The sequence below is a fragment of the Hippopotamus amphibius genome, chromosome 7 (genome assembly GCF_030028045.1).
Source record: "Hippopotamus amphibius kiboko isolate mHipAmp2 chromosome 7, mHipAmp2.hap2, whole genome shotgun sequence".
NCBI classification, from domain to species: Eukaryota; Metazoa; Chordata; class Mammalia; order Artiodactyla; family Hippopotamidae; genus Hippopotamus; species Hippopotamus amphibius.
Genome location: NC_080192.1, coordinates 22,592,870 through 22,619,528, shown reverse-complemented (window position 1 = coordinate 22,619,528; position 26,659 = coordinate 22,592,870). Strand labels below are relative to the sequence as shown.

At 42.4% G+C, this 26,659-nt stretch overlaps 1 protein-coding gene across 16 annotated transcripts in view; it reads right to left on the bottom strand.

Annotated features, from left to right (window-relative positions):
* ANKS1B (ankyrin repeat and sterile alpha motif domain containing 1B) overlaps positions 1-26,659 on the bottom strand; it is a 1,070,894-nt gene that overhangs the window by 801 nt on the left and 1,043,434 nt on the right. For all 16 annotated transcript variants that reach the window (XM_057741211.1, XM_057741212.1, XM_057741213.1 and 13 more), the window contains 2 exons: positions 26,353-26,490; positions 2,982-3,149 (listed from right to left, as the gene is read on the bottom strand). In XM_057741211.1, coding sequence (XP_057597194.1) covers positions 2,982-3,149; positions 26,353-26,490 — 306 coding nt within the window. The remainder of the gene's footprint in view (positions 1-2,981; positions 3,150-26,352; positions 26,491-26,659) is intronic.

Here is a 26,659-nt window from a genome sequence, read left to right as displayed (position 1 = left end):
CCCGATTCTCAAGCCTCCAGTGGTTTCCATTATAGTCAGAATAAACCCAAAGTCCTCAAGGGTGACCCATGGTGGCCCTGCCTGCCTGCCTTTCTGTGTGCCAGCCACACCGGCCTCCCTGCTGCTCCCTGAACACCAAGCCCCAGCCCAGGGCCTCTGTGCCCATCACCTCTCTGCCTGAATACTCTCCAGACACCTGCCTCCTTTACACCCTAATGTGAATCAGGGTGCACATCAAGCATCACCTCCTCACCAGTTTTTACCTCATGCAAAACAGCACCTCAACTTTTCTGCTCTCTTTTTCTGCTCTCCTCTTTATAATCCTTATGCCACATGATCATGTTTATTTATTCATCCTTGAGTACGATGTATACTCATGAAGGTGGGCTTCTGTCTGTTCTGTTTACTGTTTCCCTCCAACTCAGAAAAGTTTCTGGCAACCCAGTAAACAGTAGGCCCCAATAAATACTTGTTGACTAGACATTATTTGAAAATTAAGGTAATGTCTAAACAGAGAGCTGGAAGAGAAGCAAGAGTTTCCCGGTGAAGGCAGGGGGTGTGGAGCAGTGTGTGCAAAAGCAAAGTCCCTGAGGTAAGGGAAAGAGGCTGTTTGAGGGCTTGCAGTCAGGTCGCTGAGGGGGGTCCGGGAGGGGAGATAACTGAGGGCAAAGAGGTGGGTGGGGCCAGGTCAGGCTGAGCCTTGAACTCAACTGAGCTGTAAAACATCAGCACCATTTTAGCCCTGTACATACAAGGTCAAACAGGCCCCTCCTAGTTGAGGCTTGAGTTCTGAGTCCTCACGGGAGGCCTGGGGCAGTTCTCCAGATTGCTGCCTCTTTCTTTGGTGTTTCCACATCTGCTCCTGGCCCTGGCCACCTGCTCAGCTCAGGAAACCGGGGCAAGGGAGCCGCCTGAAGGTTGTGGGGTTTGTACCCATTGGCTACCTGCGATTTGACTGTATCTCCACAAGGCTGTGGGGAGGACTTCATATATCTAATCATAGGATATTTCTCAACAATAAACTACTGGGACCAAAGGAAATGGAACACAGACACCTGTTGAGGGGCACGGGATCTTGGGGCAATTAAAGAGCAGGATTATTCACTGTACATTTCATATTTTTCAGTGAGGGCTTCTAAATGAATATTGTGAGCCCTTAAGGCACACAACCGTTGGTGCTCATCTGCAACAAGTTTGTGGGGACCAGCCTACACGGGAATGAATACAATAGTCTAAGAGCTAATCCCCCCCTGAAAATTCCTGGATGTTTAACTTGCTTTTCTTGTGGGATAAGAGAGACAATAAACAGGAGAAGACTGGGTGGTCCAGGAGAAGCCTCCTTGTGTAGTGAACGGGGGGCACAGAGGCCTCAGGTGGGAGTCAGGCTTGTCTGTTCAGGAAGGGGAAGCCTGAGTGTCAGAGGAGTGTGGTGGGAAATTGGAGCAGTGGTGCCATGATCTGATCTGTGTTGTAAGAAGCTCACCCTAGTTATGGGTGGAGGAAGGGAGTTTTTAGGAGAGTACTGCAGTAGTTTTGGAGATCAGTGGTGGTGACGGCTTGGATGGGAAGAATGACAGAGGAAATGGAGAGTGGAAGGATCTGAGAGATGTTTTAGGGGCTGAATGGATGCAATCTGCTTGTGGGTTGGACCCAGATAAGAGGAAGATAGGAATCAAGGATCCTTCTAGATTCATGGCTTGAGCAACATGGTGAATGGTTATGTCGTTTACTGAGCTGGGAGAGACAGAAACAGCTTTGCAGAGAGATCAAGAATTCTGTTCTGGACACAGGAAGTTTCAGATGTCTGCTAAGTATCGAAGGAGAAACTGAACCTGTAAGTTTGGAGTTCTGAGTGTGTCAGGATCGGGGCCAGTGGGGCTGGGAGGGGCTGATGTGGGAGGACTTGGGGGTCAGAAAGAAAGTCAGAGGACGTGCAGTTGCTGGTGAAGATCAACGACGGGACGAGCATAGAGAGAACGGTGAGGTGGAGGGAGAGATCTGAGAAGTGAGCTCTCAGGGAACAGAGGGGCCAGACGCTGCAGGGGTCATCCCCGTGGACGCTGAAGCTGCCAAGAATGGAGACAGGAGTAGAGGCCAAAGAGAAGATCGGGAACAAAAAGCCACACGGTCACACGGGGCAGTGCCGCTGCAAACATTAAAAACCCTACAATTCCCCGTGACCCTGGGGAAATGGGTCGGTGGGGAGGAGAGTCACAGATGGAAGGATAAGTGGGCTTGAGAGCGATGCCTCTGGGGGTGCCTGCTGCCCCACGTCCCAGAGTTTCTAGGATGCCATACGGCAGCAGAAACCAGACGGGAGGCTGTTGGGAACATTCCAGCTTCTGGGTATTGCTACTACGAGGGGAGGCCGCTTTGAAGTCATGAAAGTCTGTTAGGACAGGATGTGTGCAGAGCGTGTGGGAGGGAAGGGGAGGAAATTCCTGGAGGAAGGCAGATGCCAAGGAGGAGGGGTGGTACCTTCTGAACAGTCCCTGTGCTGCAGGAAGCCTCAGCTGCTGGGGGAACGTGCGGGGCCTGGCACCTAGGCACCCCCCCCTCAGGCTCGTGCAAAGTCTGTGCCCCCAGCATCCTCTAACTGGGTACCAGGGACACCCTCGCTGTGAGCCTCTGCCAACCTCTACTGCCCAGTGGCTTGTGAGAGGCTTGCCCCCTGGAGGGATGGCAGCCAAGGCCTCAGGGACCATCGTTCCCAAGCTCACCTGGACCAGCCGTGCCCAGTCCCCTCACAGGCTGCTGCAGGGGAAAGGGGAAGTAGAATTTTCTTGGGAGCCTCCAAGTTCAGGCAGATGGTCCCCAAGACTCTGCTGGAACTGGGCTGAGAGGATGACAGACATGTGCCAGGATGAGGCCGAGGGAAGGACAAGAAGGGCAGGCCCTGGATTCTCACTGGCACCCACGCCACCAAGGATCCCCTCCCTCCAGTTCAAGGTTTCCAGAACATCTGTGTCTTTTCTACTTACCACCGACTTGCGAATGCTGACACGGGGCTTGGGGATGGGCTTGGAGGGCTTGTTTTCAAAGCTTTCTGGAAGTGTGGAGGAATGCCCCCCTTTCCTGGCTTGCAGTGCGAGCTGGTAAGCGACTTCAAATGCCTGTCCCAGCGTTAGGATGATCTCGTAGGCTAAATTCTGCAAGAGAAATGAGAAACTGTTTATGACAGCATCCTGCAGATCAGAATGGAGTGGCTGAGGAACTGGTGAAGACCTTCAGCCACCCCACCCGACGCAGCCGTGAGTCAGTGGAAATCTGACAGACGGGACACTCTGGGTCCAATTCAGGGTCTGCACGAGGCATCAGTCACTGATGTGATGCACTTGCTTACAGCCACACTGAGGAGCCTGCACCCGGACCCCAGAGACCACTCCATCCGACGTGGCTGCTTTGCTCCCAGGCCTCGGAAGGGAAGGGGTTACTCTGGTCCCTCAGCCTGGGAGCGCCTCAGCCTGTGAGGATGATCCCACACACTCCACGGGAGGTGTTCCTGAGAAGTTTGGGTCTTTTTACCTCAAACATCTGTGATTCAGTGAACATCTCTGAAATACAATCAAAATCTAATTTAGGCAGCCGGGAGAGGCATTAGTGTGCTGGTGTGGCTGTCTCACAGTCACAGCAGCGCGCATGCAAACAGAGCCAATTACCCATCTACTTCTTGAGGCGTTTGCTCTCCCTGTGGACCCACTCCATATTTTATCATCAAATCAGTGAGAGACAGGAGATTCTGTCAGGCCCGAACGCCCGTGTCTGGGAGAGAACGGGAGAGAAGTTCTTTTCTTCGGACCTTCAGTCACTCCCCTCAAGACGTCTAGCTTCTCTTCTCCAGATTCGTACTTCATTTCTGCCTTCTCTCCTGAGCACAGCCCTACCGTGTCTTCTCTCACTGAGAAAACAGGACATTGTCTGACCTCAAAGAAGCAGGGTCTCGACAAGACCCTGGGGTCAAAGAGCTGGATACCTGTGGGTCACAGAGAACTTTCTTAAAACCACTGCAGCAGCTGAAAGCTGGCTTGGTCTGTCCCAAGTTTCCATACTTATGAACGTCCCTAGAAAGTCTGTGTGTGGTTTCTCAAAACCACAGACGTTGCTTTTGTTGACTTTGCATCCCTGCCCCCTTCTCCCCAGTCAAGCACACCGAACAGCTCGATCCCACGATTCTGGGGCGATCTGTTGAGACTGTTCCCACTTGACGAAGATGGAGGGAGATGCGGGATGGCCGTCGGAGGTCACGTGGAAGAGGTCAGTCTGTGTTCTAGACTGACCAGATTTCAGATCCATGCCAGACTGCCATGGTCTTAGGCCCAAGCCAGAGGGGAAACGCCTCTGAGCGTGATAACTGGTCTGACAGAGGACATGTCTTCTCCTTTGAGCTACTTGTTAAGAAGCGATGGCTGCACAAGACAGATGTGTGCTTACTGGAGACACGGAGCCTCCCACAGCCAGCTGAGCACTTCCCGCAATGAGCACAGGGCCCATGTTTGCCTCCAAGGATGAGTCAGACTAGGAAATTAGTAACGCACCAACAAACGACAGTGGAGGAGGTTTTAGCGGACAGCTCCGGCCGTGGCTACACTAAGAGGGCTGAACCTTCACTGCCTACACTTGGCACTCACATCACCACCAGTGTTGCCCCTGGTGTGTGATGAGTCCCCTGGAAGGGGGCCCTGGGGCTTTGGGCTTCACTGTCCCCATGAAGTCCGGGTTCTTGTCTTGTTCATGGGTGCTGTGGTTGTCCATCTGTCAGAGACACGCTCTGGGTGGGCAACTGGATGATGGAAAAGATGGCAGATGCAGTGATTATGCAACATGTTGCTTTTTGATGCTGGAACAAAGGTGCTTAATGAGTGTGAATTCCTTTATCATTAACCTAGAAACAAGTTCCTAAAAGTGAGATTTACTTAAAGTTCCAGTGTCTTCAAATGAAAGCCAAAGATGCTCATTTAAGCAGGTGAGATTTTCACAAGACTATTATGGGAAGACTAAAGGTTTTTCAAAGGTTCTGGGTTGGAAGCTCTGCCCTTTCATTTTAAAGAAGTTCCTGGTGTTAGGAAACTGCTGAGATAAGACACAGTGACCAGACCCGACTGTGAGGTTTCCTGCCAAGCGGCCTCTCCTGGTTTGGCTTGCATTCTCCGTGACGTCTTGCTTTTCGTTTTATTTAGGACACTGCATTTTAAAAGTTCTTTTATGAGCTGTAAAGAGTTAGACATTGTTACCTTTCCTATACTTTCTGTCACCTCGGTGTTTGAGGCTTCGATTCTGGATGCCAGAGACAGGCCCACAAGGAGCAGCTGGTGGTTGATGGGGCTTTGCACACAGAGTCCTGTGTTACTGAAGTACCGAGGCCCTTTAGGGGCACAGACACTCATGAGATGGGACCTGAGGACAGACGTTTGAATGGGGCAGAGGGTTCATGTCTCCTGCCTGTCCTTAGTAACATCCCTAGTATTTAAAATGGGAGGAAAGGCACTGTGAGAGCAGGAGGCGAGGCGCCATAGAACAGGTAGCCAAAAATGATACCATAATCTGATCAGAGAGGCTTACGTGGCCAGCCCTTGCTTCCTCCTCTGAACCAGGCTTGCCAACCCCAGAGATGCTGCCTGGCACTGAAGGGCCAGGGACACTGCTTAAAAAACCTGAAGCCCCAATTAGTCTCTGCCTACAACATATCATCGTCTTCACAGCTGTGGGGAGGCCAGGGAGAGAGACTGTGCCTGGCACACTGCAGGCACTCAGTAGGTGCTTGTTTGCTGAATGAATGAATATCTAAAGGGCAAGCTAGAGTAATAACACTATTAGTTATTATTATAGGTAGTATGGCTACCATTAAGTGAGGACTTTGCAGATATTAGGCATTGTACCAAGCATTAGATTTATCTCATTTAAGTCTTACCACAATCATCTGCAGTAGAATATCATTACCTTATTTTATAGATGAGGAAATTGAAGCTCAGAGAGGTTAAGTAATTTGCCTGACATCACAGAGCTAGAAAGTTACAGAGCAGTGGTATGAACCAATATTTATGACTCAAAAGTCTATGTTCTTAAAAACTCTAATTCAAAAAGATACATGCACCCCACTGTTCATAGCAGCACTGTTTACAATAGCCAGGACATGGAAGCAACCTAAATGTCCATCAACAGATGAATGGATGAAGATGTGGTACATATATACAATGGAATACTACTTAGCCATAAAAAAGAATGAAATAATGCCATTTGGAGAAACATGTATGGACCTAGAGATTATTATACTAAGTGAAGTTAGAGAAAGACAGATATCATATATCACTTACATGTGGAATCTTAAAAAATGATACATATGAACTTATTTACAAAACAGAAATAGACTCAGACACAGAAAACTTAAGGTTACCAAAGGGGAAGATGGGGAGGGATAAATTAGGAGTTTGGAATTAACAGATACATATTACTGTACATAAAATAGAAAAAGTCCTGGGGTTGGGGTGGGATGAACTGGGAGATTGGGATTGCCATATATACATTACTAATAAGAAAAACATATCAAATTGTACACTTTAAATATATGTACTTTATTGTATGTCAATTATATCTCAATAAAAATTCTTTAAAAAAAAAGAAAAACAAGGTCCTACTATATAGCACAGGGAACTATATTCAATATCTTGTAATAACCTATAATGGAAAAGAATCTGAAGAATATATATATATGCTAGAAGTAACTTATTAGAAGTAAATCTCTTAACTTTGTATCAACTCTGCTAATCCACTGTATCTTACATTAAACATTATACTCAAACCAAATATACATATATACATACACACATATATATTTATATATATGAAACTGAATCACTTTTCTGAACTCCTGAAACCTTGTAAATCAACCAAACTTCAAAAAAAAAAACACTCCATGTTCTTACCCTCCCATGTGGGTAGCTTGTCTCCAAGGTGGCAGCCATCACTCTTCCCCTTCCCTCACGCCATGGTGTTCCCCTGTTGAGAGGGCTAGTCTGGATTGGTTATACTGACTTTCCCAGCTAACAGAATGTGCAGAAGTGACATGCTGGGACTTCTGAGAAAAGATTGTGAGAGGTCTCACAACTTCCACCCTGGCCTCATGGAACTCTGAGGGAAGCCAGCCACGTATAAAAAGTCTGACCTCCCTGAGATCACCATGTTGTAAGTATGTCCAAGCTAGCCAGGAGGCTGCCTGGAGAGAAGCAGCAGTTGCAGCCATCCCAGCCCAGGCTCCAGATACGAAGCAAAGGAGTGATAATGGACATTCAAGTTCCAGGAGATGCCACACAGAGGACCAAGGCCCCAGACAGATGGCTCCAGTCAAGCCACCCCAGCATCTGCAGTCATCTGAGCCACCTAGTGGAGGCCCTAGATACTGTGTAGCAGAAGAGCAGAATTGCTGTGCTCTTCCCAAATTCCTCTCAGAATCATAAGTTTAAGTTTTGGGGTGGTTTGCTAAGTAAGCAGCAATAGATAATTGGAACACCATGCAGTGCTAAGGAAGGCTGGCTGGACCCTCATTCAGGTGGTGGAAGAGGAGCCATCAGCCTGTGAGCTGGGATGAACAGTACAGAGTCACAATTAGCAATGTGAATCCAACAAAACAAAGATTATACACCACGACCAAGTTGGATTCATCCCAGGGTCACAAGGATGGTTCAACATACACGAATCAATGTGATATACCACAGCAACAAAAGACAAAAACTACACTGTCATCTCAATAGATGCAGAAAAAGCATTTGATAGCATTCAACATCCATTTATGATAATTTATGAAAGTGGGTATAGAGGGAACATATCTCAACATAATAAAAGCTGTTTATGACAAACCCATGGCCAATATAATACTCAGTGGTGAAAAGCTGAATCCCTTCCTGCTAAAATCTGGAACACGACAAGGATGCCCACTCTCACCACTTCTATTCAACATAGTATTGGAAGTCCTATACACAGCAATCAGACAAGAAAAAGAAATAAAAGGTATCCAAATTGGTAGGGAAAAGGTAAAATTGACATTATATGATCATATGCAGATGACATGATACTGCATATAGAAAACCCTAAAGATTCCATACAAAAACTACTAGAACTGATAAACGAATTCAGCAAGGTAGCAGGATACAAGATTAACATACAGAAATCAGTTGCATTTCTTTATATTAACACTGATATATCAGAAAGGGGATGTAAACAATCTTAAAATTGTATCAAAAAAGACTTAGGAATAAACCTCACCAAGGAGATGAAAGACTTATATGCTGGGAACTACAAAATATTAATAAAGGAAATCAAAGATGATTCAAAGAAATGGAAAGATATCTCATGCTCTTGGGTTGCAAGAATTAATATTGTTAAAATGGCCATACTACCCAAAACAATCTACAGATTTAATGTGATCCCTATCAAATTACCCATGACGTTTTTCACAGAACTAGAATAAATAATCCTAAAATTTATATGGAACCATAAAAGACCCAGAATTGCCAAAGCAGGAGGCATAACCCTCCCAGTCTTCAGGCAATATTACAAAGCTACAGTAATCAAAACTGTGGTATTGGCATAAAAACTGACATATGGATCAATGAACAGAATAGACAGCCCAGAAATAAACCCATACACCTATGGTCAATTAATCTTCAACAAAGGAGGCAAGTATATACAATGGGGAAAAGACAGTATCTTCAGCAAGTAGTGTTGGGAAAGTTGGACAGCAGCATGCAAATCAGTGAAGTTAGAACACACCCTCACATCATACACAGATAAAAACTTAAATATAAGATGTGACACCATAGAACTCCTAGAAGAGAACAGGCGAAACTGTCTCTGACATAAATTATACCAGTGTTTTCTTAGGTCAGTCTCCCAAGGCAAAAGAACTAAAAGGAAACATAAACAAATGGGACCTAATCACGCTCATAAGCTTTTGCACAGCAAAGGAAACCATAAACAAAACAAAAAGACAACTTACAGACTGGGAGAAAATATTTGCAAATGATGTGACTGATAAGGGCTTAATTTCCAAAATATACAAACTTCTCATAAAACTCAATAACAAAAAAACAACTCAATCGAAAAGTAGGCAGAACACCAGTATTTCTCCAAAGATGACATACAGATGGCCAATAGGCATGTGAAAAGATGCTTAACGTTGCTAATTGTTAAAGAAATGCAAATCAAAACTACAAGGTACCACCTCACATAGGTCAGAATGGCCATCAACAAAAAGTCTACAAATAACAATGCTGGAGAGGGTGTGGAGAAAAGGGAACCCTCCTACACTGTTGGTGGGTATATAAATTGGCACAGCCACAATGGAGAACAGTATGAAGGTTCCTTAAGAAACTAAAAACAGAGCTACCATATGATCCAGCAATCCCACTCCTGGACGTATATACGGACAAGACTATAATTCAAAAGATATACGCACCCCTATGTTCATAGCAGCACTACTCACAATAGCGAAGACATGGAAACAACCTAAATATCCATTGACAAATTAATGGGTAAAGAAGATGTGGTACATATATACAATGGAATAATACTCAGCCATAAAAAAGAATGAAATAATGCCATTTGCAGCAATATGGATGGACCTAGAGATTATCATACTAAGTTAAGACAAAGAGAAAGACAAATACCATATGATATCACTTATATGTGGAATCTAAAGTATGACACAAATGAACCTATCTATGAAACAGAAACAGAATCACGGACATAGAGAACAGACTGATGGTTGTCCAGGAGGAGGGATGGAATGGGAGGTTACAGTTAGCAGATGTAAGCTTTAATATACAGAATGGATAAACAACAAGGTTCTACTGTATACCACAGAGAACTATATTCAATATCTTATGATTGGTACTTCCCTGGTCATCCAGTGAGTAAGACTCCACGTTCTCAATGCAGGGGGCCTGGGTTTGATCCCTGGTCAGGGAACTAGATCCCGCATGCATGCTGCAACTAAGAAGCCCATATACCACAATGAAGATCCTGCATGCTGCAACTAAGACCCAGTGCAGCCAAAGTAAATAATTAATTTTAATTAAAAATCCTATGATAAACTATAATGGAAAATACATTAAAAAGAATGTATATATATATATATATATAACTGAATTGCTTTGCTGTACAGCAGCAGTTAACACAACATTGTAAATCAACTATACTCCTGTTAAATAAAACCCTAAAAATAGAGTTGCCATATGATATGATCCAGCAATCCCACTCCTGGGCATATATCCAGACAAAACTATAATTTGAAAAGGTGTATGCACCCCTATGTTCACAGCAGCAATATTCATGATAGCCAAGACATGGAAACAACCTAAATGTTCACTGACAGATGAATGGATAAAGAAGATGGGGTACATATATATCAATACAATGGAATATTAGCCATAAAAAAGAATGAAATAATGCCATTTGTAGCAATATGAATGGACCTAGAGATTATCAGACTGAAGTCAGAAAGAGAAAAATTTCATATGATATCATGTGGAATCTAAAATATGACACAATTGAATCTACCTATGAAACAGAAACAGACTCACAGACAGAGAACAGACTTGTGGGGGAGGGAAGGACTGGGAGTTTGGGGTTAGCAGATGCAAACTATTAAATAGAGAATGGATAAATAACAAGGTCCTACTGTATAGAAAAGGGAATTATATTCAATATCCTGTGACAAACCAGAATGGAAAAGAATATGAAAAAAGAATATATATATATATTTATTTATAATGGAATCACTTTGCTGTACAGCAGAAATTAATACAACACTGTAAATCAACTATACTTTAATAAAATTAAAACAACAACAGTACATATTCACAGAAGGTCGGTGCCTCCACCCTCAGCCCTGACTTCGGGGAAGCTGGCTTATGCCCGTGACCCGTTTTGGTCACAGTGTCGCAGTAAGCACTAAAGTGTCCCTTCACATGCTAGCCCAAACCACAGAGTTGGAATGTCTTTTCAAGTTGGCACTACCACACTCTCATCTCTGGTACTGCCTCGCTCGGGCATAAATCCAAACTCATTTGGTTTTACATTCACTACATCCCATTCCTCAAATGCTGTAACTGGGTTGTGTCTGACCCTGACTCCTTCTGTCCCTATTAGCTTATTGGAAAAAACCTGTCTTGGCCTTTCCATCGTGAGTCTCTTTTTGGGATCACACTCATTATGGCAATTAACCTTGAGTATTTTTAACCTTACACAGACCACCAATGAAAGAAGGAACCCTGTGTGCATGTTTCCTCAGGCCTAGTGTTGGGGATGATTACTGGGAAGAGTATCCTCTGGGCCTCAGTTTATTTTTTGTTTTAAAATGGGGATATTAAAACATGCAGTATCCACCTCAGTGGATTATTTTGGGAATCATTCATAATAAAATTTATCCTAATGACAATACCAGCCAGCATTTATTATTTACTGTGTGCCATATTGCACATGGACTATCTCACTTAATCCTAATAGAAACCCTGTGGGAGTTATCATATTAAACAGCTGTGGGGCCATTATCATCCTTGTTTTGCATGTGAGAGAATTAAGTTCAGAAAGGTTAAATAACTTGTTCATGAAGCCAGCACCTTGGCTGAGCTGGGATCTGAATCCAGGTGTTCTGAGAGGCTGCGCTCTTGACCACTATACCTCAGAATCAAGATAAAATAGAAGACTTCTGCAGACCTAAATAGACATTTCTCTAAAGAATACATACAGATGGCCAACAGGCACATGAAAAGATGCTCAACATCGCTAATTATTAGAGAAATGCAAATCAAAACTACAATGAGGCACCACCTCACATTGATCAGAATGGCCATCATTAGTAGTCTACAAAGAATAAATGATGCAGAGGGTGTGGGGAAAAGGGAACCCTCCTACACTGTTGGTGGGAATGTAAACTGGTGCAGCTGCTATGGAAAACAGTATGGAGGTTCCTTTAAAAACAGAGTTACTATATGATCCAGCAATCTCACTGCTGGGCATATACCTGGAGAAAGCTCTAATTTGAAAAGATACATGCACCCCAATGTTCATAGTAGCACTATTCACAATAGCCAAGACATAGAAACAACCTAAATGTCCATCAACAAATGAATGGATAAAGAAGATGTGGTACATACACCCAATGGAATACTACTCAGCCATAAAAAAGAATGAAATAATGCCATTTGCAGCAACATCGATGGATCTAGGGATTATCATATTAAGTTAAGTCAGAAAGAGAAAGACAAATACCATATAATATCATTTATATGTGGAATCTAAAATATGAAACAGATGAACTTATTTACAAAACAGAAACAGATTCACAGGCATAGAAAAACTTATGGTCACCAAAAAGGAAAGGAGGGGGAGGGGTAAATTAGGAATTTGGGATTAACAGATATACACTACTATATATAAAATAGATAAACAACAAGGACCTACTGTATAGCACAGGGAACTATACTCAATATCTTGTAATAAACTATAATGAAAAAATATGTATAACTGAATTACTGTGCTGTACACTGGAAACACAACATTGTAAATCAACTATACTTCAATTAAAACAATAGAAGACTTTGGCAAACTGCTAAAAAAAAAAAAAAAGCTTAAAAATATTAAACACAGAAGCCTCCTGGGTGGTGGATGCATCTTGGCTGGGGTGAGGGTGTCATGCCTGGACCAGTCTCCAGGCAGAGGGAGTTTGTGATTTGACATGAACCCTTAACACAGAGGTTCTCAGCTGGCGGCCCTGCCCCTTGCATGGTGAGGAGTGATGTGAGGGATGAAAGGCAACACTCCCTCTCCAATGGAGGCTCTTTAGAGTGGAGGCAGGGAATCCCAATTCAATGGGGACACCTGTCCTGGGGGGCGCATTAGAATCTCCAAAGCCCTTTTCTTCTCCCCCTGGGATTTTGATCAGTGGATTAAGAATGGCTACATTAGAGGAATTTGCAGGGCCATCATATTTTGAGCATAGATTCTAAGTGTAATCCAGGGATGCAAACTTGTTTTTCTCTGCAAACTAGAGAGATCTGTAGGCCAGCCTGTATTTACTGTGAGCTTCTTAGGCAGTCAGGACTGGCAGTTGAACATCAATCACAATAGATATTTACTGAGCTACTTCCTTATGTCAGGGGCTGAGTCCCTGGTGCCTGGCCTCTAACAGGTGTCCATGAAGTGCTCCCTGAATCATGTTGGGGAGAGGGGGCTAATGATGAGACAAAGAGGTGTCCCCCATTGTCCTCCTGCATCCTAGTCACTGAGGCTGCACCTGGCACACTCATCAATTTGGTGTTAGAATAACTGAAGCATAGACTGTAGGCAATCTGTCCCCTAGGAAAAACTCTGGCCACCCAGGTAATTAATTTATATTAATTGGTGCATCACTAAGATTTTTCTGTGGTGGAAACTCCTGGTTTGAAAATCTTTCGGGCTCAAGGGTTCAATGGCATATTTGCAAGAATATTCATTGTGGTTTTAAAATGTTTCCTTAACAGGGAACTGATTAAGTAGACTACATAGATCTACACAGTGAAATACTGTGATAGGCAGACATTTGAAATGAAAATGGAGGCATTTAAAAAACTGGTTAAAAGACAGTAAAAAATTATGTATACATACATAGATGGTATCTGTGCATAGAAAACATACATCAAAACATTACTAGTGGTTATCACTAAGTGTTAAAATCATGGACAATTTTTCTCTTCTTTATACTTTTGTATGTTTTGAACTTTATTCAAATGACGAGTAATTTTACAATCAAAAAATAATAAGCTTTTGCATTTTTGAGCATTAAAAGTAAGAGAAAATGCAGTTCAGAATAATATTCTTTATCCATCACCTGCCTTTTCCATCTTTGGCAGAAAGGGTTGGGAACTGTTTTCCAGGCAAAATCCAAGCCCTGTTTTCTAGTGTTTCCATGGCTCACCTCATGTACCAGTGGGGCTGGCCATCCACTTGGTCAAGAATCTCCTTTAGGCTCTTCAGTTTTCATATTGGATGTCAATTCTAGCATCTGCTCGGCTGAATTTTAGAATACTCAGCTCGTCCTTTAACCTGGAAACCCAATACCTCTACTCCAAGTCTAGAGGAAAGAGTTGACTCTTCTGTTCAATTTCTATCAAACTCAGCTGGAAAATGTCCTATGTGGACATTAACTTATGGACATGCAGTGAGCCCACTCTTATAGTTGTGCTAGGTTTGATCCCTGCACCAAATCCGACCACCTGTGAACTTGAACCACATTCCACTTCCTCTCATAAAGATGATAAAACAGTAGTAGCATCAACTACCACATGACATTGCTAACTACATCCCAGAGACCAGCTAAGTGCCTGATGTGGATTATCTAACCCTCACAACCACCTTGTAGAGGAGGAATTATCCTTATTTTACGTGTGAGAAACTGAGGATTAGTGAGATTGATTAACTTGGCCAAGTTCACACAGCTAGTAAGGGGCAGAGCCAGGATTCAAACCCAGATCTGACTTTAGATAAGACAGTGTTTTGTGCCACTGGGCTGTTCTGCCTTATTGCTTTCGTGAATCTGCTGGTGTTCTGCCCCCACTTTCACTGAGGGACCCTCTGAGGAACCATCTTGTGTTTTGGAGATTCAGCATATGAATGCTGGTGAAGATACCATCACACAATATCCCCTCTTTGAGACCCAGGACAAAAAGTTATTTCACCATTGCATCAAAAAAAAAACAACCAAAAAAAAAAAAAAACCAAAAAAAAAAAAACCTAGGGATAAACCTTCCTAAGGAGGCAAAACATCTGTACTCTGAACACTATAAGATGATTATGAAAGAAATTGAAGACGACATAAACAGACTGAAAGATACACCATGTTCTTGGATTGGAAGAACCTATATTGGTAAAATGACCATACCTCCCAAAGCAATCTACAGATTCAAATGCAATCCCTATCAAATTACCAATGGCACTTTTCACAGAACTGGAAAAAAAAATTTAAATTTGTATGGAAACACAAAACACCCCAAACAGCCAATACAATTGTAAGAAAAAAGAACGGAGCTAGAGGAATCAGGCTCTCTGACTTCAGACTATATGACAAGCTACAGTAATCAAAAGAGTATGGTACCGGCACAAAACAGACACATAGATCAATGGAACACAATAGAGAGTCAAGAAATAAACCCATACACTTGCCAATTAATCTACAACAAAAGAGGCAAGAATATACAATGGAGAAAGGACAGTCTTGCAATAAGTGGTGCTGGGAAAACTGGACAGCTACATATAAAAGAATGAAATTAGAACATTCTCTGACATCATACACAAAAATAAACTCAAAATGGTTGGTATACTATAAACTCCTAGATACTGCAAAACTCCTACAAGAAAACATAGGCAGAACACTCTTTGACATAAATCACAGCAATATTTTTTTTGATCCATCTCCTAGAGTAATGGAAACAAAAGCAAAAATAACAAATGGGACTAATTAAACTTAAAAGCTTTTGCACAGCAAAGGAAACCATAAACAAAACTAAAAGACAAACTACGGAATGGGAGAAAATATTTGCAAACAATGCAACTGACAAGCGATTAATTCCAAAATATACAAACAGTTCATACAGCTCAATATCAAAGAAACACAAGCAACCCAATCAAAAAATGGGCAGAAGACCTTTCTCCAAAGAAGATATACAGATGGCCAAGAGGCACATGAAAAAATGTTCAACATCACTAATTATTAGAGAAATACAAATGAAAGCTACAATGAGGCACCACCTCACACCAGTGAGAATGGCCATCAACAAAAAGTCTACAAATAATAAATGCTGGAGAGGTTGTGAAGAAAAAGGAACCCTTCTATACTGTTGGTGGGAATGTAAATTGGTGCAGCCACTATGGAGATTCCTTAAAAAACCTAGAAGTATAGTCACCATATGATCCAGCAATCCCATTCCTGGGCATATATCTGGAAAAGATGAGAACTCTAATTTGAAAAGTTACATGCACCCCGGTGTTCACAGCAGTACTATTACAATAGCCAAGACATGGAAGCAACCGAAAGGTCCACTGACAGATGAATAGATAAAGATGTGGTACATATATACAATGGAATAATACTCAGCCATAAAAAAGAATGAAATAATGCCATTTGCAGCAACATGGATGGACCTGGAGATTATCATACTAAGTAAGTCACACAGAGAAAGACAAATATCACAGGATATCACTTATATGTAGAGTCTAAAGAAATGATACAAATGAACTTATTTACAAAACAGAAACAGACTCACCAACATAGAAAACAAATTTATGGTTACCAAAGGAGAAAGGGGGCATAAATTAGTAATTTGGGATTAACAGATACACACAACTATATATAAAACAGATAAACAAGGACCTACTGAATAGCACAGGGAGCTATATTCAATATCTTGTAATAACTTATAATGGAAAAGAATCTGAAAAAATATATATATTATATATAATATATATATAAAAATAACTGAATCACTTTGCTGTACACCAGAACCATTGTAGATCAACTATGCTTCAATTAAAAAAATGTTCTTTCAGAATCAGTCTCATTGAAGTTTTGTCTTCTGAGAGGATGGGGTATATTCAACAAAGAAATAACAAGCATGTAATGACTGTTTTTTCCTATCTGCCTTGACTTCCAGGAAGCTCAGAGCCAGATTTGTGGCTCAGTTCTAATAACTATGTAGAATTCTATGGTCTGTATGTTGATGTTAAAATTTTCCCCTGGGTCTTGATCTTCCTTTTAGTGTGTATTTTCCCTATTTCAGATCCATGTGTATCTATATTTTCAGATTTATCATACCTATTCATGTAGTCTGCCTTAAGTCCTTAATGGAAGGAGGCATAGAATAAATGGTGGCTGTTTGTTCACTTAACATTTATTCAAGAGCTTATTTTGTTTAACTGATTACTGAAAAATGGCTGACAAGTTACATCAGACATAAGTCTCCACATCATCTGGTGAAAGTGACAGAAAAGGAAGTGTGCTGAGGGGAGAGAGGACACCACAGGGGGAGAGAGCCCTGCTGGCTTAGGCTGGGAGGCTGCTGTTTACAAATGGGCCATTCTGATCCATCTACGGGCACTTTCCATTTGCATTAAAAAAACCAAATAAACCACATTTTAGTGACTAAAATTGAAGGAACAAATAATTGTATTTCATAGTCTCAGAAAGTTACAGGACCTGAATATTCTTTGACTCCCTAGGGACCAGCAGAGGCAATTCCTGAGGTTGGCAGAGACTATCCCCACCTGAAGAGAGTGCAAACAGACATTCAAGGAAAAAAGGGCTGTGTCTGTGCAAGGAAGCCTGGGGTGGGGCAAAGAAGTCAGGGGCGTTAAGAGGAGCCTCAGAGATTTGCTACACCAGTGTCGGTGAGTAAAGACCACACCTGGATCACCTGCATGGGCTAAGTCTGCCCTGGGCTGCCTGCCTCTGTACCCATCACTGCCACTGAGGAGGTGGCACTGAGAAAGGGGTCTGGTCCTGGTCACCTTTAGGTCCCTCTCCACCTGGGAGCTCCAGGATTCTCTGAGTAGAAGATGCTGTCTGTCTTTTACTCAACCAATGACGGATTCCGTTTAGAGATGTATGTATAGTGGATGCCATGTTAAATAGTAGCACATCCCCCAGAGGCTGGACTGCAGGTCTCAGTAATCCACCAGGCAGTGCACAAAGGTGCAATGACCACAGGGCTGGCTTTCACCATAGTGGATGTTCTCACAGCAACAATCACCCCAGAACTACTCTAAATGGCCAAGTATTTTGTCTATTATTAAGTGGCTTTTATTCTTGGCAATAAGCCCTTTCCCCATCTCTCCCTTTGCCTGGTGAGTTACTCCCCATCCTTGAAGATTCACCTGGGGCATTATATCTTCCAGGAGCCAGCTCTGAATCCCCCTCCCCAACCCCCCAGGCTGAGCCAGGTGCCCCTTCTCAGGTGGCTCCACTGCACCTTGGGCACAGCTCTACTGACTGCACAGAATTTATTAAGATTTTCTCCTTATAGGTCCAACTCCCCCAGCTGGCTGAGCTCCTTAAGGTCTCTCCTCTCATCTGAATGCATCTCTAGGGCTTAGGACATATCAGGTGCTTGATAAATGTTAGAGGGACTGAAGAAAGGAAGCTGCCCAGTAGATCCCTAAGATAAAGAGGACTTGTGTGGCCAGAGCCGATACTTTCCCTCAGAATTTCCTCTTTTCTCCCACAGGCAGACCTGGGTAAACAAATGCTGAATCAATGCAGGTGATGTTCTTTGGGCCTAAAGACAAAGGAAAGTGTTTTTCAATATGGGTCTGTGGTAGGGTCTCCAGAAAGAAGCCACATTTCTCCTTTGGCTGTATTTTGCTTGCATGTCTTGTTTTTTTTAAGAGCCAGGGTAGGCTTCGTCTACAACTTGCTTCACCCACATCTTGAGGCAAAAATAACTGAGAATATTCTGGACATATTCACAGAATTCATTGACATTCCTTAGCTCTATCCCCTTAGCTCTATCTAGTTAGTTCTCTCAAGTACAAGTCAGAGAGTAAATCTTGATAGATTATATTTACAGAAACAAATACTGCCCAATCATAGATCTTCAACATATAGAAATAAATATTAGGCATTTTGCTAAGATGCCTATCTAATCCAGGTCTGACATAGCAACTGGATAAAATGCAGATAGCTTCTTTAGAGCTAATTACAGCTAACTAAAAGAACCACAATATTAATATTTCTCTCTAAATATAATAAGGGTATATGTAGAACTTTTTGGAAATACATAAAGAAGAAAAAAAAAATCACCTGCAAAATTCTACTGCTGGGATATAGCCACTGCTACATTTTGGTTTCTTTTCTTTTTACATTTGTATATGTCCACAAATACTTTTTTATGAGCTATATGAATATTTATATATGTGAATTTAAAAAGAAAATTAGAATGACACTTTATGTGCAGTTTCATGAGTTGCTTTTTCACGCAACAGTAAATCATGAATGGTTCTGCAAGCCGTTCATTCAAGGGTCTTAAAAAACCAGGCTTTCAAAGGGGGCGGAGCATTCTGCCACATCCACTAAGGGTTAACGTCACGCCTCACCCCAAGCACATGAGTGTCATCAGCTCAGCGAGAGACTAAGAAAGGAGGCTGGGCCCCAGTGCCATAAACCATGACTTGCTTTCTTATAAAGTTCCAGGTTCTCTGCAGCAACCACGCACTCGTGCCCTGGGGTCACCTGTCCACATGGAACCACAGCCTACAGTGGCTGGACAGTGGGCCTCTCACACCCACGCTGGAGGGGCTGGCCTGCCAGGGCAGAAGGGGAACACGATCCACCTTTGTCCTATTACTTGGCAGGGATTTGGGGAAAGGGTGTGCAGAAGAGAGACTTGCTGGATTTCAACTCCTCCCTCCTCTTCAAAAGTAAAAGCTCCTAGTGGAAGCTACAGTAAACCCTTCACCAACTTGTGATGCCCTCAAAAGGGCACTTATCAAATTCAAGACCCTTCTCACTTACCAAATTTTAATCCTTGTTGAAAACCTTTCTCAAATGGGCAAGTCAGTTGATAAAAATGACTCTTCCTTTGCTTACGGCAGATGCCTATCTATTGCCTGACCTCATCTTTCCAAAGTGCATTAATAAATTGTCAGGCCTCCAAGATGACCACATATTCACCCAAACTCAACATTCAGCTTCCAGCCCCCGCGCCCCTCCTCGGGGAGCCGGCACAGCTACAGGAGAGCAGGGACAGGATTTCACTGCAACTGTTTGTTAGGTCCCTACTTCTCCTTCGGAACTCTGAGATCCTGGAGAGCAGGACTCACAGCAGGCACGTGGTAAATGTAGAAATGTCTTTTATACAGACGTTTTCCCTCAGGTGTGGGATACTGCCGCAGCAAACATACGCTGTAAACCAAAAACTGGGATGTAAGTCCTCACACAGGGTCTGACAAGAAAGAACACAACCGCCACCATCACTGCTGCTGCTGCTTTCCTGTCCTGAGCAGCCAGGACTGGCTGAACACCCTGTGCTGGATGCGGACCTGTGTTATCTCACTTAATCCTCACAATAACCCTAGGCGGTGGGTACCGCTGTTATTTCTATTTTACAGACGAGGAAACTGGGGATTTGAGGCATTCTTACCCAAACTATGAAACTAAGAAGTGCTGACTGGGATTCAAAACCAGGCTAACTCTAAAGGCTTCACGCCTAGACATGACATTTGACTTTCAGTTACTCGGGAGGGGGTATAACGAATGCATGTACAAATGCTGCAAAACAATCTGTGAAAAAAAATCAGAATGCCTACTTCTGTTCTAACTTTACAGAAAATGGGATTGACTGAAGGCTCTTTTAACATCCATCCCCCTCACTCCCTCAAAAAAATAGGGATGAGAGGAAAAAAAGAGTGACTATGATTCTCTTAATATTCACCCACCTTTGGCTTTATGGCTTGGTTAATTCTCAAAGATTCATGCCAATGGAGAGGAGGGACGGATAAATGTAACCCAGCAGTGTTAATCTATTTTTTGGGGGGGTGGGGGAGGAGGCAGGGGGGAGGTGGTGGTATATAAGGGCCATAGGGCTGGGAGTGTTGGGGTTTTTATTCAATCACTGCTCTTGGTAGCAGGATCCCTCCTGTCATGGACTTGGTGGTGAATTTCAGGGGCTGCTCTGGGCCAGGGAAAGGCTTCTACTTAAGTGTAGGTCACTACTTTATAAGTGGGAAACTAGCCAGGGCAAGTGTTACAGTCCCACCTTAAGAGCTCTATGCACTTTAACATTTTCTTATATTGCCATTTATTTTCATAGTATCATAGTCAAACAGGTTGAGGGTCATTTTCAGGTGGAGAAAATATGAAACAGAATGAAAGAGACCACCTAGCTCCACATACAGCATTAATGTCATTGTCAGAGGTCAATTAACATCAACAATAACAGTTCTTTTGCAGTTGTAATTTCCCACTCTGTGGGACAATCTCTGCAACATAAGCTATAAGTACTTTCTGTTAGGAACCCCACACTGCTCCATGGAAAGAATCTCTGAGTTCAAGAAAAGGAGAAATGGGTGAAAGGGGTCAAAAGGCACAAACTTCCAGTTATAAGATAGATAAGTCCCAGGGACGCAGCACACAGCATGGTGACTATAGTTAACAGTACTGTACAGGCATACCTCATTTTACTGTGCTTTGAAGATATTGCTTTTTTTAAAAAAAAAGTGAAGGTTTGCGGCACCCTGCATTGAACAAGTCTACTGGCGCCATATTTCCGATAGCGTTTGCTCACTTTGTGTTTCTGTGTCCTATTTTGGTAATTCTTGTGATATTTCAAACTTTTTCATTATTATTATATCTGTTATGGTGAACTGTGATCAGATCTTTGATGTTACCATTGCAAAAAAGATTATGACATGCTGAAGCCTCAGATGATGGTTAGCATTTTTTAGCAATAAAGCATTTTTAAATTAAGGCATGTACTTTTTTTTCTAGACACGATGCTATTGCACACTTAGGCTACAGTACAGTGTACACATAATTGTTATATGTACTGGGAAACCAAAAAGCTTCATGTGACTTGCTTTATTGTGATATCCGATTCATTGTGGTGGTCCGGAACCGAACCTGCAATATCTTTGAGGTGTGCTTGTATGGTACATTTGAAAGTTGCTGACAGAGTAGATCTTAAAGTTCTTATCACAAGAAAAAAAAAACATGTAGCTATGTGAGGTGATGGATGTTAACTGTACTTATTGTGCTGATCATTTTGCAGCACATACATATATCAAATCCTTATTCTGTACACCTGCAACAAATACAGTGTTATATGCCAATTGTATCTCAATAAAACTAGAGAAAAAGAAAGGGCTCAGGAATTTCACTTTCATTAAACTGATCATGACAGAGTGGTTGACTCTGTTCTTCTTCCCCTACGCTTCTGTTTGCTGGTACCTACTGATGGAAGAGGACTATGAAATGCTGTCCCCCAGCCTGCTGACCACGGTTTCCTGCACGTTGTCATCTCTCTTCCTCCAGTTTAGATCCTTTCATGGCCCACATTCAGCCAAGAAAGCACAGGAAAGAGAGAGCCTCATCTCCCCCACACACCACCCACCCGGCATCAAGACTTTGACGTTCTCTGCACATTCCAGAACCAGTCTAATCCACACACTCTGAAGATTACAGAATTTGGGAGCTGCAAGTACGAGAAAAATGAGCATGGTTAAAAATATCAAAGACTGCAAGCATGTTCTTTATAGAGAAGTGAGAATTAGCCAGGGTTTAGCAGCAGTCATGGCTTTTAATGCTATTTAAACAAAATAAACCTTTCATATTTTAGAACTATTGAATGAGGTCCCTCCCAGATTTTTAAAATAAATCCGATAGTCCCACAGAGAATGCATCAGAATCTTCCTGATCTACCAATCTTCATTCTATGGCTTGGAAGTCTAGACTGAGTGAATAATATACAGGAGATGATAGTTTCCAAATGATCTTGGTTATATCTCTCTCTTTCCTATGGTGGCCTTTTAAGGATGATCACTGCAGCCTTGGGGTCTGGTGGCCACTGAAATACCCACTCTCCCTCTTGTCACCAAGCAGCATGGATTTCCCCTTCACTCATTTGAGATAAGAGTGGAGAAGAGAAAAGCGGAACCAGTTGCTTTAAGCCTTACAACTCCTGGTCTCATAACACATTCTTTTTTCCTACCCAGTCCTACTCTCTTCCCCCAAGTTTTCACTGCCTGGAGGGTGGAGGCCGGGCAGCCTCTTGTTCTGCAGCGGATGAGATGTGTCCCACTGGGTTGGTGACTAGGAATCAGCCGCCACCACAGTGAGTCTAGAATGCAGAGCAGGTCTGGGGCTTGCCTGTAGCTACATACTGGCTTTTCTTGGGAACCCTAATTCTGTTTCTGTTCTAGTCTTTTAAAATTTTCATCTACCTGCCATTTAAAACTGAAAATATCACAAGCTGAATTTAGCATAGATTCTAAGTAATGGAAACAAGGTTAGAGAAAATAAAGTGTAACATTTCCTGAAGTGTGTTCTGCAGAACGCCACCCCCATGAGGAGCTCTCCCCTCAAGAGGCTATCACAGCCAAATGAACTTGGGGAACAGGGTGCACTCCACCCGCTCCCGGTGTCTGAGCCTATCAAGGGCTCGGCAATGACCCAGAGTAAAGGAACTATATTGAATTTGCCTGCTCGCTTTTGTAGGGGGGGGCTTAGCCTCCCTTCCAAGACCACAGGATTCCTATGGGAAAAATGCTCTGAATTTCAAATCCAACTCTCCATAAACTGGATGCCTCCTAGACATCATTGCATTTTCTTGATGTTAGGAGATATTCATAAAAACTTCTTGTGACCCATAAAAGATCTACAAGGTCAAAGTAGCAATTACTGCAATTAAAAATGTGTATGTACTCACACACATTAGCTGAAAGGTTAAATGTAGACTTAAGGTGTTCTTTTCTTTTGCTATTTGGGCAGCCCAGGGGGACTGATTCATATCAAAAGAATTTTAAGGCTTCAAGACTGGACTGAATATTGAAGTTCCCTACATAAAGACACAAAATCCATGCTCAAAGAGGCTTTTTTTAAGTGCAAGCAAAGCTTGGTGCATCTCAAAATTGCTCAAAGGCCCAGGTCAAGGCTGGTGGCCTTTGTTACTATTTTTGAAGTTAGACAAACTGTTCACCTAGAGAGGATTAAAATGGTGGATCTGTGGTGTAAGATGAAAATCCTTCGGAGCTGATACCAGACTCCTAAGCCAGTGAACGTCTACATTAAATCAAACATCTGGATGAAAAGATAAAAGGTGAGGCAATTCTCCACGTTTTCCAAATGTATCAGGGACATCATGTTGATCTTAAAACTAAACAGTTGACTCTTTTCCCCCACATTTCACCTCAGTATTCTGGCGTCACATATACACAAGCTAAAAAACTCAAGGGGCCACATGGCCCATGGGTATCATTTTCAGTGTAAACAGAGAACAACGTTTAGATGCTCTTATGAAGGCAAATTATATATTACTCTAAAACCAATTTAGAAAGAAACGCTGTAATACTCAAGGGAAGGCTGGAATTCATCCTGACAATACTGGAATATTAACACTGACATTCAATGAAAACACAACATAGAAGCAATATACCAACAGAAGGCCTACAGAGTCTATGCTTTGTTTCTATTGTTTCTATTTTATTTATTTACTCTTCTACTTTTTTCAGTTCTTTTACAAGGGTGGTGGGAAAACTTCGGACCATAAGTATACCTCTGGCAAATCTATCTAATGTCTCTTAGCAGAAAAAGGCTAGGCTATGAATTGTGAGGTCAGCAGGGAAGGAGAGAGAGGAAGTGGCGGTGGGGCTAACACTGAACACGTGTTGTTTACGAGGCTTCCTTCATTGCAATCACAATGAAAACCTGTGCGGTACAAGTCCCTGCGTCTGTTTTATAGACAAAAGACTCATCTAATATCAGGGAGCAGGCAGTGAGCTGGATGTAAACCCTGAGCAGCCTGTTCTTTCTATGACACCAAGGCAACTCCCACAGAGAAAGGTGAATTATGCAAACCAAAATGTATATGAATAGAACAGAATTCTGCTGTTTAAAGAAACAACTGCATTTCACAAGAATGGCAAGTTATGTCTAAGGCACCAGAACCCTAATGCCGACAGGGCTTTAATCAACACGTGATCCCATGGAAACAAACGCATCCAGAGATATTTAGAGCGGCCTTTGAGGGCTTGGCTTTGAGTCCTTTCTGTTAACATAGACCACCTGTGTATTATTCTCTTCATGCCTCCCAAAATAGAAAAAAAAACATTTTAAGGCTCATGAGAATTCTTTTCTGTTTTCAATCTTCAAAAATTGAAAGGGATGGGCCACATGCAGCCTGATACAACACTCTGGGCATGAGCCTGGCATCCCTTAGAATGGGGTAAGTTCTGGGTCACGGTGGTCCTTGGTCATGGGAGTTTGTCAGAACTGAAAAAGACTGCTTCGAGCAGTCTTACCCATGACATTGAACTGTGGGCTGTAATATATTCTCCCAAGAATATATTACCCTGCAAATTCTGAGTAATTCTTTAAACGTGTATTTTAAAACTTGAGCAGAGCAGAATCGTCAAATGAAAGTGACATTTTAGAATTCTTCTGATTACAAATTATTTCATGGTTGTAGCTGTCTCTGTTCTGTCTGCTTCAAATGCAGAATGCCCAATGTACTACATTAGGGTTATCCTTAAGCAATTTGTACCATCTTGAAGGTACAAAAAGGAATACTTGTTATTTTCTAGAATTGCTTTCATTTTCCAAGTCTGTAATATATGGCCTAGTTTTAAAACTTAATGACAGGGGATGTCCCTGGTGGTGCAGTGGTGAAGAATCTGCCTGCCAATGCAGGGGACATGGGTTCGAGCCCTGGTCCGGGAAGATCCCATATGCCATGGAGCAACTAAGCCCATGAGCCACAACTACTGAGCCTGTGTGCCTAGAGCCCGCACTCTGCAACAAAAGAAGCCATGGAAATGAGAAGCCCTGAGCACTGCAACGAAGAGTAGCCCCCACTCGCCGCAACTAAAGCCTGCATGCAGCAACGAACACCCAACACAGCCAATGAATAAATTAAAAAAAAATTTAAAAATACACTTTGTTGTATAGCAAAAACTGGCACAACAGTGTAAAGCAATTATATTCCAATAAAAAGCTTTAAAAAAAAAAGCTACTGATTAAAAAAATAAAAAAATAAAGATTTAATGACAGATAGGACTATAGGTAGTGTAACACCGTAAGGACATCATTACAAGACTAACTTCTGAATACAGGCCATACTCAAATGGACTAAACCTTGCTGCTCCCAAGTATTATTTATAGATATCTAATTTAACTACTATTCAATACAGAAAACCACAAATATTGTATGAGGCACTAAAATTTATTTTTCTTTCAAACAAACCTAGACTATTGTGTCCTACTACTTAGAAACGGCTACCAAAGAAACCAACAGACGTAGTGAAGGAACAAGAAGACTAGAAGACATTTACTATATTTTAGTACCAGAGAGAGAAAGGAATTCATTAAATTTGAAAAGTGAAGTTAATAGTTGATCAATGACAGTTCAGATACTGGATAGAAGTGGACTTCTAAATGTAATGGATGAGTGAAAATGCAGAAAAAGCTCAGAAAAGCTGAGTCTGCAAAATATTTTACACCACGAATACCTTAATACTTGGTAAACAAACCAAGCACCCACAACTGCACGTTGGGCTTTCAATAAAGTCCAGGTACATTCAGGGAAACATTTACTTTGTCCAGAGAGGGTAGTTACTCACCACATCGAAGGCAGTAAACACGTGACAGTAGTGGTGATTGGACTTCAAATCCTTTGTGATATAAGCGAATGTTGAGAGGTCTTCTGGGTCCTGGGCAGCACAGGAGATATTACGAATTTCATGCTCGGCAATTATGTTCTGGAAAGAATGACATAAATGACCCTTGTTTTCCTCTGCAAACCAGCATATTTTAGAACCAAGGCAAACGATCTGGGAAGCAGCTGCTTTCCCTCTTCCTAGAACGTTCTAGACCAGCAACATTCAAAATGATCCAATGCACTACCCGTGCGCAATGCATTCCTTCCAC